The sequence below is a fragment of the Gastrolobium bilobum genome, unplaced genomic scaffold, assembly GCF_033153095.1.
Source record: "Gastrolobium bilobum isolate Gb01-03AN ecotype WA unplaced genomic scaffold, APGP_CSIRO_Gbil_v1 utg1530, whole genome shotgun sequence".
NCBI lineage: Eukaryota > Viridiplantae > Streptophyta > Magnoliopsida > Fabales > Fabaceae > Gastrolobium > Gastrolobium bilobum.
Window position 1 is genome coordinate 446,203 of NW_026898965.1, and position 13,997 is coordinate 460,199.

Genomic DNA, 13,997 nt, shown 5'->3' on the forward strand with positions numbered 1-13,997 from the left:
CTCTATTTTCTACACGTGACCCTCTGCACTTGTTGCCAATTGCCATGTGGAGGACATACTCTAATCATAATGATCTCGAACACTCTGTCACCGTGTTAGAAAGACAACACGTGTATATATATATATCTCGAGCATTGTACTGACACGTGCACTGGTGGGGTTACCATCCCTCTGCTTTAAACCTCGTATACGTATATATATATATATATATATATATATATATATATCGACGGATCCACACACTCCTAAGAATATCTTAAACACAACACAATCATCCAGACATGCATATGTCTTGCTCTGTCTCGTCTCTTTCTTTGAGCAACGCCAACCATTACCATCCTCTAATTCCATGTCAACAAAGCCTTAGTAATGTCACAGTGCCATTGTTTGCAAAGGTGACAGATTCGAGATTCAAGGTCACCATTACTTGGCAAAAGGATAATAATAATAATGGGTTTGTGGTGGGATGTGCAAGTTGGGGTTTGGTGACAGAGTTGGAGAGAGAACTAGAAGCTGAGATGAAATCACAAGAAGATCATGAGGAAAAGGGTAGGAGTGGAATGACAAGGTTTAGACACAAATGTGGAGAAAGAAAGGGGGTTATGGAGCTATTGGAGTGTTTGGAAAGTGAAGCAATAATGGGTGAAGATGTTGGAAAAGAGCCTACAGATTACAACCGAAGGGCTCAAATATTTGATAGAAGCTCGAGAGTGTTCCAAGCTCTCAAGGAACTTAACAATGATGTTTTTCCTCCTCAACAGTCTCCACCATCAAAGGAAGTAACTTAGATATGACTTTGATTCCGTACTTGTGCTTTAAATAAACAAATAATGATCAGTTATATATCATATGATGCATGTGGATGTTGTGCTACATTAACATTACCGTGTAACATGTACCCGTCTCTTTTGTCTTCTTGCTTAATAAACATTGAGAAACCAAGTTATATATATTTTTATTGGGTGGCAGCTAGGCTATAAGGGGACCAAGTGAAAAAGCAAACTAAAATTTAGAGAAGGGTGAAATTTAACATTGGATAAAATTAAATAAATTAAAAGTTTTACAACGAAAATATGTGAAGAAAAAAGAACCTTAAAACTAAGTGACTAGAACATTTTAGCCTAATAAATTTTTACATGTAATATTTCTAAGAAATTTTTTGGCACGGCTGTTAATGGAACCATACGATCACACTTAGCTTCCTTCACTAATTAAGGGTGCCAATTAGCAACAAATGACAACAGCTTCATGAGATTCGCTGTACTCACCAATCTTCCAACGATGGGTTGTCATATATGTTTACTATAAGCCTCTTAGAGGCAATTTAAAAGTCAGATATACTATTAGACAATATTTTTTTATCTAATGTATAATTTCTCTTTCTTATTATCATTATTATACGAATAAAGATTATTGAAATAATTAAGGTATATATTGAAGATCAATCAGTGGAAGTAAAATTTAGTTGGTGTCAAAAAATTCAACCTTGTAAAATTCAGTCAGTGTCAAGGTTATATTATTTTTAAAAACTCAACCAATGTTAAGATTATACCATAATTTTTAAAGAAAATTTATACTATTTTTAAAAATTAGTTGGTATCAAAGTACCACCTAAACAACAAATGGCGGAGCCATTGAGATCAACAATAAAATATTTGATTATTCACTAAATTTATTTCTTAATCTAGTGTCACCAAGATAAAGGTATTGGTCAGTTCAATTAGTCTAGCATTGTTACTTATATGGTGATGTTAGATACGAACATTATAGATACAAGTATGAAGATGTCTTAAGTGATGTTATGGGTGGATTTGTTAATAGAATAAATCTTACAAAACTGACCTTGCGAAATAATCCTTATCAATAACATCATCTCTCTAGTGTAGCAAACGTCGATATTAGATGTATTCGAGAATATTTTTCCTTTATCAGTTCATATTTTTTAATGTTGGATTTTTGTCCATTTTGAATATATAACCTTTAGTTTGAAGAATTTGAATTGTTTTTTCTTTTGGATTTTTTTATTTTATTTTAACTTTGAAGGTGTCCTTATATTTTTGTGCTAGTTTTAATAATTTTGGAAGAAGATTACTCGAATCACATCTAAGATGCAATGACATCGATAGCCATGCAAATGGACTTTCTTGAGAGCGCTTTTTTTTTTTTTTTTTGGAGTTATCCAACCCTAATTACCTCTTTGAGGTGAGTTGGCTCCTTCCGGTATCCCCACAAGCTTCGACTCTTTGTGCCGGCTGTGGGACTAATCCGGAGTGCGGGGGTCAGTGATGGTTAAAGGTTCAGCCCCTCCCCAAGAATGCATTCAGCGAGAATCGAACAAATGTCCAACCCCACTAACTCAGCGCCAAGGAACCAACTGAGCTCTTTCGTGTCATACTTTTATACTTCTAGATTTACATTTTTTAAATGGATTCTACATGAATTTTTTTCTCTCACCTTCAACCTTTTTCTCTCTCCTATTTAATATAAAAAAGTATTACCCTTTTTATTATTATCCTTTTATGGTAAATAACTTCTCTCATGCTTTCTCAATTCAATTCACATTCCCCTTTATTTTTTTCCTTTCTTGTAATGATAGAACTCATCTATCTTCTCTTTATAAGATAAGATAGTTATCTCCTATAAAAGTAGAATAATATTTCCCATAAAACAAATTCTAAAATAATTTAATATCTTTTCTTTCCCATGTGCACTAATGCCATCCCAAAGCACTATATTTCACACCGGATGAAAATGATTAATTTTCAATACAATTTTTTTTATATGGCATTAAATCATCAAGGCATACAATCTAAATTTTAAAAGGATATAATTTTTGCATGAGGAATAAGTTTACTATGTCCTTTAAAAGCAGAGGTGAGAAATTAGGAAATGATTTTTTTATATATAAATTTTCTATCTAGAGATATACCAAAATAACTATAAATAATGAACAGAAATTTTACATTAAGGATTAGCTTAATAACCTTAAGAAAAGAGCGAAATTCTGATAGATAACTATTTTCATTCATACCGAGTCTGTTTAACAAAATGAGGAGCTTGGATTGGACAAATTGGCTACAAAACTCATGGAATGTCAGCAAGGGATGAACTTTCTCAGGAGACTAGACAGTAGAGACACCACATGGTTCCTATGACAAGAAATCATAAAAGTTAAAGGAATATCTATAGTTTCATGCACTCTGAACACATTTTATGAGGGGAGCAAGAGTAAGAGAAGGCCAAACATTTGTTGGAAACAGATATGAAAGATATTTGTCATTTTTCCTTGTCTGGCTAGTTAAACAGAATGTGAAAGCTTGATTGGTTTCAGGCTAGCACTATCTGGGTCACATGTTGACCTGCGACCCTTATCAGGACCACCTATGATTCCCCATCTCTCAAATTGTCTTTGTCGAGCACGAGCTCTCTCTTTCTCTTCATCTGATTTCAGTGAAAAACAGTGAGGACAAGAGACTCCATATTCATATTCTGGGGCTTGCATGTCAGCATCACTCACAGGCTGCTTACAACCATAGCAGAGCTTGAAATTTCCTTGCACCAAACCATGCTCCACAGAGACTCGCTTGTCAAAAACAAAGCACTCTCCCTCCCACAGGCTCTGTGTCTCTGGAACCTCCTCAAGATATTTCAGAATCCCACCTTCCAGGTGATAAACCTGGGAAATTTTAAAAGAGAAACGTGACAAAATCGTATCAAATGCCAGAAAAAAACTGTTAGCTGCAACTAGCACTTATATATTCATGCCAGCTGAAATATTACTATTAACTTGTTTATCAAATAGCACATTAAAAAAACAAAAAAAAACAGTGGTTTACAGAAGACTAGCAAACAGCAAAACAAACTAACACCTAGGAATATAACACTATGGTTGCTTTCATGTGACCAAAGCCTCACTCAGTCTTGAACCCAATTTCTGAAGAATGTCAGCAGAGAGATTCCCCTACTAAGGATCTAATGTCCGGGGTCAAAGCTTTGTATTCATGAAATCTGGAGTTCGAATCTTTGATAAGCTCCGGTACCTCATGACAGTCTCAGCTTTACACACAACCTCATCATAATGCCTTATCGTGCCAAGAAAATAATGGGCCAGGAGACTAGAGAGGATACATGGGAGGCACTTACCCCTTCTTTAAGCAATTTTTTTTTAGTCTTAAGTACAAATGATATAAGAGGCAATACCAGAAACATATATGGGTGGGTCAAAATTATTTAAAGTGGTTTTATTATTAAAATAATGTATTGTTAGAAAACAGATTTTGTTTTGGCCATAATTCTAAGAACTGCCAAATTGCTTCTGTCCCAATATTCTCTGGAACTGCACAAGCTTACTTAGTATATGAAAGGGACTAAAATTTATTAGTATTATCAGTACATCTGACAAGACTTCTAAGATAAATAAAAAAAAGGATTCTTTCATTTAGATAGGTCTTGGTATTGGCATCAAGTTCCAAACCAGAAATGTCGTTGGGATATTAACATATCATGACCAAGAATTAGTAAAAAATAATAATGTCTTTTCTCTTTGATAAAAAGAAGAAAAAGTCAAATGATTTTCTCAAAGAAATTTTTGTTTGTGCCAAACAAAATAAAATTTAAGGGGAGAATCACCTCTTTGAATCCTTTGCTGAGAAGTAGACTTGATGCTTTCTCACATCGAATACCTCCAGTGCAATACATTGCAACACGTTGTGGCATATGTTGCTTTGGATTCTCTCTCTCTTTTTCAGCACTTTGGACTGAATTGTTTACCTCAACTTTTGGTTGCTCACCATCTTTTCTGGTAAGCTGGAAATGTTCCTCCGCCCAAGATGGGAATTCACGAAATGACATAGTACAAGGATCAACTGCTCCCTTAAACTTTCCTATTCTGGTTTCATAGTTATTTCGCACATCAATTACCACCTGCACATGAAGATGTTAATAACAATGAAAATTTTGCATTTCAGGTACACAATACCAGTACCATGTCTCCACCCTCCCAACTAGCAAAATGTGAAATTATCTACTGCACTTCTCGATCATGTGCTTATGAAATGAATTATCTAAATTTTTATTCAACCGCACAGGACATAAACAATTTGCAATCCTTACATATATCAGTGATAATCAGAAATTACAACTTGGTAAAAGTAAAAATTCTACAAATTCTCTGCATATCTTTTCTAAAATAAATAAATAAATGGTGAATAGATAATCAGAAATACAAAAGTTTTAAGTTTTTGGGATATTACAAGAGTTTATCCCCTTTTTAGCTAGAAAAGCCATGGTCTAAAGCTGCATTGTACATTTGTCTCCAGTAACGGAAGACAAACAGATTAGAATGCACAGACTTGGAGCAGCTTAAATATTCAACATTTCCAAGAATCCAAACAATTTAAGTTATACATGTTCAATAATATGAAGTCCCAGCAGCTTACAAGATCGCATAAAAGACAGAGCCTCATAATGAAGATTGGAGAACAATAATAACAGGAATTTAGCTACTCACTGTATCTGGATCACTAATCAAAGCATTCCAATCTTTTGGGCCGACATACTTTCCAACCCTTTCAACGGGTGACACAGTAGGCATTCCGAGAGTGACAATCTGCCAACATGTAACAAAAAAAAAAAAATCATAAGAACCAAGGCAGCAAAATGCCCCAAAAGTTCAACCTATTAAGTTATTTGGATATATATCCATATTTAATTTATCAATGTAGTACAGTCTTTTGGCATTGCAAACGCTACCTCTTTCTTCAACTTGACCCTCACATGATCCCATCGGAAGGGCGCATCTTCCCCTGCAGCAAGAGGAGAACTGGCACTGTGTCCATGATGGATGGCTTCCTCCTCAGGACTGACAGGCGATTCCACTTGTCTTAGCCCCTTAAGACGATCATCGCTCTGTACAAATGCAAGAACTGTCTCCACCGACTCCCTAGTGCCACATATGCTGCCATTGATTCCTTCAGGCGCAAGAATAATACCACCTGAAACACGCTGAGTAGCATCAGACCAGTGAGACGCAAGAACAACCACAGCATGCAGTCATAGGCAGATGAAATCAGTTCTTAATGTACTCTATAGACTATACTCTACACATCTCATCTATGATGAAAGTAAAGATTGCAGTTCATAATGTAAACAACCATAACCCTCTCTATACAACAACAACAACAACAACAAAAAAGAGAGTAAAAAAAGTGCAGAAAAGGTATCTGTCACCCAAGGGTCAAACCCATTGTGTAGGTCTAATCCAACCTGTAACCCTGACTAATTAACTAACCGTTGTACCAAGGATACCCTTTTATGTAGAAAAAGGTATATATCAAAACACTTGTTCCAAGCACAAGAACCAACTGGCTAAAGTGAAGAATGAATGCATTAGTTCCAAGCACATATGCAATATGAATTATGATACTTTCTAATCTCTTAAATGTGATTATGTGAATAAGCACATGTTTAGAAAAGTATTGAATTTGAAAAGAAGATCATGACTAATATATTTTTCATCGAATAGAGAAAGCAAAGAATGAGTGAGAGTACCAGTTGTTGACAGAGTTGCTTCAAGGGCTTTCGCATGTGGGCATGGTCAGGGAAATCAGCGAACTTGTAGAAGGAAACCACAACAAGAGAGTGAAGGCCATCGGATTCGGGCATGCCCGAGATGGGGATGGGGTTTGTGGGCTCAGAGTGGGAGAAGCACTTGGAAAGCGTCATGCTTTGAAGAGTGTGACAGTTGGAGAAGAGTGGAAGGTGGTGGAATGAGGATTTGGGGTTTCGAGAAGAGGGTTGTGTGGTTTCGGAGGTGGCGGAAGACGACGGCGGCGACAGCATCCTCGTACTCAGGGACAGCAGTGGCAGAGGAGGAGGTATAACACTCCTGCTGCTTCTCAGCATGGAGGCTGCGTTTGGATGTGGCTCCATTTCTTTTTCTTGTATTGAACCCACTAAGCCTTTTCAACCCAATTATGGGACCTGGGTTTTGCGGGCCAGGCCCAAGTCGGTTTTGGTGAATGTGCCAATATGGTTCTTATGTAATTGTATTTATTTTACACATTCATCAAGTGAAAAAATTTTGTTCTGATATAATTTGTATCATTTTACTTTATTCTCATAAAAAGATGAGATTTATACCTTTATTTTTTCTATTCACTATCTCTTCCCTTTTATCTATCTCTTTCTGTCATTACTTAAAATGACACAATTTTGCCTCCTTTAAAATGACACATATTTTACCTCTTTATCTATATTTAAATGTTTATAATTACTCATTTAAAGTAACTAGGAATACTCAAGGTTTACTCTCAAATATGCCCTATTTTGGAATTTGTGATTGTAATTTGTGTGTTACAAGTTGCCTTTCATCTGCACGCATTTTTTTTGTTACTGATTAATAACATCTGCTTGTTTTCTTCCTTAGTAGCGACATTTGAGATCATTTAGTGTCTCTTTGCATCTCTCTTTTTTTTAAGTTAGAAATTATTTATAAGCATAAGTTACGTTAAACAGACTTTGAGAAAAAAATTTATAATAAAAAACTATCTTTTTATAAGGGGAAAGATATTGTGACAACCAAGTTGTGTTACTACCAAGTGACTACCAATCAATCTCACCGTTAGATCGATTATGTTGATCCAACTGTTATATTTATTTTCACCTTTTGTATGGTTATGATTTCCCATATTTAATCCTAAATTAAATATGGGAAATCATAACCATACAAAGGTGAAAATAAATATAAAGTATTAAATTTAAAAAACCATGACCATACAAAGATAGAAATAAATATAACCGTTTGATCAACATTGTAAGAACCTGCACCGTTAATTAAGGTATTTAATTAATTAATTATGCAAAATTAGGAAATGATTCCATAATTGACTCTAATAATTATTATGAGACTTTAATAATTATAGTAAGTGAGTAATAATGCTGAAAGTCGCTTTTCGGAAGAAAAGTGCAGATACCGGTTCTGCTAGTCGGTATAAGCGCGTACCGAAAAAGTATCCCGAAAAATTAATGTAAGTGCATGATAATTACTAGAATAATATGTAGGACTTGTAAAACGATTTTCAAGTCCAGATAATGAGAACTGGTACTAGAAATCGATACTGGCTTGGAAAAGCGCGTACCGGTAAAGTGCTCAGAAAATTATAAGAAAAATATTATAAATCTTAGAAAATTATGTAGTTTCATAATCCAAAGTTTGGGATTAAAATGCTAAGCGTAGCAATTAAAGTTAATACCGTGTGTTTAATTGTTAAACCACTATATAAGCCTTAGTGGGCACTAAACCCTAGGCCATATTACATTCTCTACGTGAGTTTGGAGCTGGTGGCTGCTGCCTTGGCCTTCTTCACCTTTGTTTAACCTCCCTTGTAGCCTTTCTTCCCTTTTTTCTCCACTAAAACACCTTGGGTGAGTGGGAATCATCTTTGTGAGTGAAAGGTGAGCACCTTTTCTGAGTTGTGGTGGCTGTGGGAGCTGAGTTGTTTTCTGGTTTGGTGGCATTCTTGTTGAGGAGTGTTGTTCTTAGCTTGTGAGGCTCCAAGGAGCAACCTTTGTGAAGAAATGACCCTCCTTTGTGTGTATTTTCGTGTTCTGTGAGAGACAGAACCTTGGAGTTGTTGTGTGAGCTCCAAGAGCACCCTTTTTCTGAGTTTGAGCTTTGGTAAGCCTTATCACCTTTGATCATGAGTTTAATGCTTAAAAATGAAAGCTTGATGCATGTTAAGGCTTAAAGATGATAACTTGTGGTTGGGTAGTGTTGAACACACCTAGAAATGCATGTTTAGGTGCTTTAAATCGTTAAAAACCCAACCTTGGAAGGATATCTTCATGAAATGCATTTTCTGCATTCTGTCGTGAAATATCTGGATATGTGCCCGATGAATATCCGGATATGTGATATCCGGATATGGGTTTTGAGTATCCGGATAATAGATATCCGGATATGGGATTCTGGATATCCGGATATTGCATATCCGGATACGTCCAGTGAGATATCCAGATATTGCATATCCGGATATGGTCCCGAGGAATATCCGGATATTCTGGGATTTCGTAGAACAGTAGCTGTGTTGTGTGTACAGTTGACTATTGGGGGTTTGTGGACCCTAGATTGATGAAGTTGAACTTCTGTTTTAATTAAACTAAGTCAGAATCGAGTGATTAAGGACTTATGGCTTGGTATGGAGCCTTAAGACGTTAAACGTAAGGAAATGCGTTGTCTTTAAGTTTTATGCTTGTGTTGCTTTTTATTGATAAAGTATTGGTCCATAACAGATTGTGAATCTGCTGTGTTTGGACTTTGAGCTGTGGACTCTTGGCTTTTGGAGTTAGCTTGCAAGGTAAGCTTTCGTGTCCTCGGTTTAGCCATGTTGTGGTTCCAACATGTCCCATGGGGGTATGGTTTATGCATGTTGTGTACATGCTTTTGGATATTTGATATGTTGATTGAACTTTACATGTAATGGCTTTTAATATGCATGTGTTGTTTCATCTTGACGGGAAGCCTGAGTATGTAGCGCCATACAAGACGGTGTACCGGGGTGAATGCAAGTGGTACTTGCACGGTGTGTAGGTGATAGACGTATACCTGCACTGTCTCTGGCCAGTAGATTAGTATTGACACACATGACATGATTATCTGCTGCATTGCATTGTTTTAGAAATGATAAATGATAAACTGTTTTTGAACTTATATTGCACATGTAAGTGAGCTTGGGGTGGAAGATCCTTGAGGACTCACTGACTTACTGAGATTTCTAGATTAGAGATCTTACCCCAAGTTTGGGAAATGCTTATTTCAGGATCAGGTAGTATGGGTACTGATGCCTCAGGCGGCAGGAGGCCGGAGCTTAGCTGATTATGTTTTACTGCTTATGTTAGCATGACTGGATTTGGATGCTGTTTATGTTTTCCGCTATTTATGATATGTTGTTGTTGAGACTGATGTTGGGCATGTTGCCTTATTTGAGTGAGCATGAGGATTGTCCATGACACTTTCTGTTAGTACTTGTAGTTTGGAGTTGTATAAACTGTTAGATGGTCCGGTCTACGTTGTTGTAGTTCCGTGACTAGAGCCACACTTATATTATCTATGTTATGAGGTATTTCAGTTAGCTGTTTTATTGCAATTACATACAGACGATGTTTTATTAATTGATTATTAAGCAAGTTGGTAATGTTAATGGCATCATAATTGAAAAGAAAAAGTAATTCCGCATTTTAATTAAGCGCATCTTAATACGATATTATGATAACATTACCGGATATATACGGGGTGTTACAAACATAATCGATCTAACGGTGAGATTGATTGGTAGTCACTTGGTAGTAACACAACTTGATTGTCACAATATATTTCCCGGTATATATATATATATATATTAATTTATTATGTTTTGAACCTAATGATAATATTTAATATCTTTGGATGTAATAGTAAAATTTGTATATTCTTAGTTTGTAATACTTACTCTAATATTTTTGTTTATTGAGTTGCATGTTTTTGCTTAAACTATTTAAGTACAAAATTTGTTTGGGGATGTTATTATTTGAATTTATAACAAACAAAGACCGGCGTGAGGGCTACATGAACAATAAGAGCTTGTTTGTATGGACTTATGAAAAAAGTCATTTTTATGACTTCCTTATTTTAAAAGCACTTTTTATAAAAGTTATCGCTACCTAGATTTAAAAAAAAAAAATTGATTTTAAAAAAATATATTTAACTTTTGACTTCTGCTTGCTTTTTTGAGAAGCTAAAATTTTTAGTTTCTGAAAAAAGTAAATTTTTGACTTTTTTTACGATTTTTGCTTTTTTTGAAAGCAGACATCTAAATAAACTTTTTTCGAGAAGTGCTTTTTTTCTTAAAAAAAAGTAACTTTTGAAGAAAAAAAAGCCCATGTAAATATTGACATGCGAGAAGGTACTCGTTATCAATATCCTATAATAAGCAGTATACACTACGGACAGCCGCCGAAGTTTCAATATATCTTGACATTCTGACTTCACAGATTACTAAGTTCGGGAATTTTTATTCTGGACCAACCTTATGACCCAAAGATATGGGCTGACTCTTAGAGGGCTCATTAAGGGGTCACTTCCCTTCCATGCATCCTTAAAGTGAGGCTACATGACTCTCAACGTAGAGAATCTCCTACTCTCCAATACAGCTCACTATTGTGCACATTAGTTATGCATTACCTCACCACATGCAACATAGAGGTCTTTGACTAAAACAATTATGACTCATATTCTCTCTTGTCATTAGAGAATATTTTTCACCTATATATACCTCCACAGTGATATATTTCATTCGTCAAGAGATAAAGACCTAGCTCTTCAATACTAGCTGTTCAACAAGTATTTTATTTATAAGATAAATATTTATTACAAGTTCAAATCAACTAATTTCATTTTGAAAATTCTTTAATCAAAATATTACAAAAAAAGGATTTTATTATTTTTTAATGTAAAATAAATTATTATAAACATATCTACATAATCTTATAAAGTATAATATAGAGGCACATTTTTAAATTTAATAACAACTTTTTTTTTTTGTGAAGGAATTTAATAACAACTTAACTTCATTTTATCTTGTTTGTTTGTAACCATATTTTTTTACATATTTTAATATTATATACACAAATTAATGGAAAATAATATTATAATTTTTACGTATATATTTTACAAAATTATTTTATAATTGGATATTAATATATTTTTGATACTTTTCTTTAAAGTTCAAAACAAAATTATTTATGTATAAAGTAAATAGTTAATATTATCATTAATTACTTCTCACTCAAGATAATTTTATAATTTATTTGAGGCATAATTAATAATTAATATTGTTATTAGATATTAAGCAAAGAAACACTTAAAATTTATTAATTATATACCTCAATCTTATTTTATTTGACTTAACCAATATTTAAATACATTTTTTAAGTATGAGAAAGAAAAATAACTACGGCTTTAAATGTATTTTGACATAATAAGTATATACTTTTTTATAAATTTCAAAATATTACTCTTTATTTTCTATTTTACAAAATGGTTTTTTGACTCGATCCTAATAATGTTATGACAAATTTTTTATTTAAGTCATAAATAAAAACATATATTAACTAATTGATAACAAAATATATAAATTATATTTACTATTAATTTGTCAATTATTAAGTCAATTATAAAAATATTTTCAATGAAAAGTAATTAATGACGGTATTAGTTATTTTGACATATTTGTTATTGTTAGTTTTTATAATTGATTTAATAATTGAGAAATTAATAGTATTATTAAATATTTTTAATGCATTTTTTCATATAGATATTGAATTTACGTCTCAAAAAAAAATATGGTTATAAATTTAGACAAAGTCATATATATTTTTTTCCACAATCCATTTGTCTCATTCATGTTTCTAGTCAAAATTATTTGAACAACTACTTATTTTTTAATGAACAACTGTTTTCAAACTGTGACGATTGAGCAAATTCAAACATATATGTTTATTAGTTTAATTATTTTCTGACACACAAAACTTAATTAGATGTTTTCATCAAAAAAAAATTTGGTGAGCGGTCTTTTCATTATTATTATTAGAAGACTTATCATTTAATCTAATAAAATAATTCAGGATGTATTAGTAAAATAAAATTCAAATAAAAATATGCCTCTCTTTTTTTTGGTAAAAAGAGAGGGTCATAGACCCAAAACAAAAATATACCTCTTTATATAAGAAGTAAGCTCTCTATTTAGAATATTATTTAAATACATTTATAAAATTATTAACGTATTTTATGCTATTATTATTAACATAAAATAAATAAAAAATATATTATAAAGGGAATATATAAAATAATAAAATTGTACCATTTTATTTATAATTTGCAGAAATAATACTAAAAGATAATGTAATTTATAAATAATTAACAAAATAATACTTAAAGGATATTTTATTGTATATATATTTTTATTTATTCTATTTAATATTAATATATGAAAAGTATATATTTTTAATTTATTAAAAATTAGTACACTGACTGTTTAAGAAAATTTAAAAACAAATAAGTTTTTAAAAAATTAAAATATTATAAAGATAAAATTTTAAGAATGGTATAATGAAAAATCATAAAAAATAAAAAATTTAATTTAAAAATAAACTATAGATAAATGAGCATTTTTTATAGTAAAAATCAAACCGGACACTAGTAAATTATTATACCTAATCCATTTTGTACCTATAACTAAGGGAAATCATACTCTCGTAGAATAGGAGAATAAAAAGTTTTTCTACACAAATTTATTTTTCGTGCCAATTAATTTTTCTTTTTTTATAATATAAAATATGGGACTCACATTTAATTTGTCTCTATTTTTGTTCTCTCATGTTTTCATGAAACATAAGAAAACATCAACCCAAAAAGAGTAATATTACTTTCATGTAACATGAGAGATTACAGAGAGAATTTAAGTAGGACCCGCTATTTAAAAGCAAAAAAGAAAAGAAAAAAAAAGAGGCACAATTTTCGAAATGAGAGAAAAGGAAATAACTACCTCATGTATGTAAAATGAGAATAGCATTTCCCATAAAAAAAATTAAAATTAGTTGTTTTAAGTTCGACAAATTCGATTTTTTTTCAAAAATAAAGTACTGAACGTCATAATCAAACGTCATCCTTCACTCTGGAAGGCAACTGAAGCAATTATCTGCTATAAATGTATTCAATTTGAATGTATTAAATTATAAATTAACGATATGAAAAAATATTAATAAACATATTTCGTGAATAAAAAAAATATATCATATAACATAGTAAATATTAACGATATTAAAAAATATTTTTTGCACACTACTTTTTTTTATGTTACATGTTTTAACGTAATATAAGGGCCTGTTTGGTGTGACGTGTAAGACATGATAGTATAAGTTTATACTATACATTATGACATTTTTAGTTGTTTGGTGTGACC

General features: G+C 32.5%; 1 protein-coding gene across 1 annotated transcript; it reads right to left on the bottom strand.

The window, feature by feature from the left end:
- Positions 1–3,027: 3,027 nt before the first annotated feature.
- LOC133285901 (rhodanese-like domain-containing protein 7) lies at positions 3,028–6,918 on the bottom strand. Its single transcript, XM_061483220.1, has 5 exons — positions 6,550–6,918; positions 5,752–6,003; positions 5,510–5,608; positions 4,630–4,923; positions 3,028–3,676 (listed from the first exon to the last, which is right to left on the bottom strand). Exons 1-5 carry the CDS (start codon positions 6,901–6,903, stop codon positions 3,299–3,301), a joined length of 1,377 nt encoding a protein of 458 aa, XP_061339204.1. The 5' UTR covers positions 6,904–6,918; the 3' UTR covers positions 3,028–3,298.
- Between the last annotated feature and the right edge of the window lie 7,079 nt (positions 6,919–13,997).

Bases quoted from the DNA above. Each gene is read 5' to 3' on its own strand.
- LOC133285901 (XM_061483220.1), bottom strand. From the start codon at position 6,903: ATGCTGAGAAGCAGCAGGAGTGTTATACCTCCTCCTCTGCCACTGCTG. The intron at 6,004-6,549 runs GTACTCTCACTC...GATGCTACTCAG, and splicing joins AGCAACTCTGTCAACAACTG to CGTGTTTCAGGTGGTATTAT. The intron at 3,677-4,629 runs GTGATTCTCCCC...AAAATTTCCCAG, and splicing joins TCAGCAAAGGATTCAAAGAG to GTTTATCACCTGGAAGGTGG.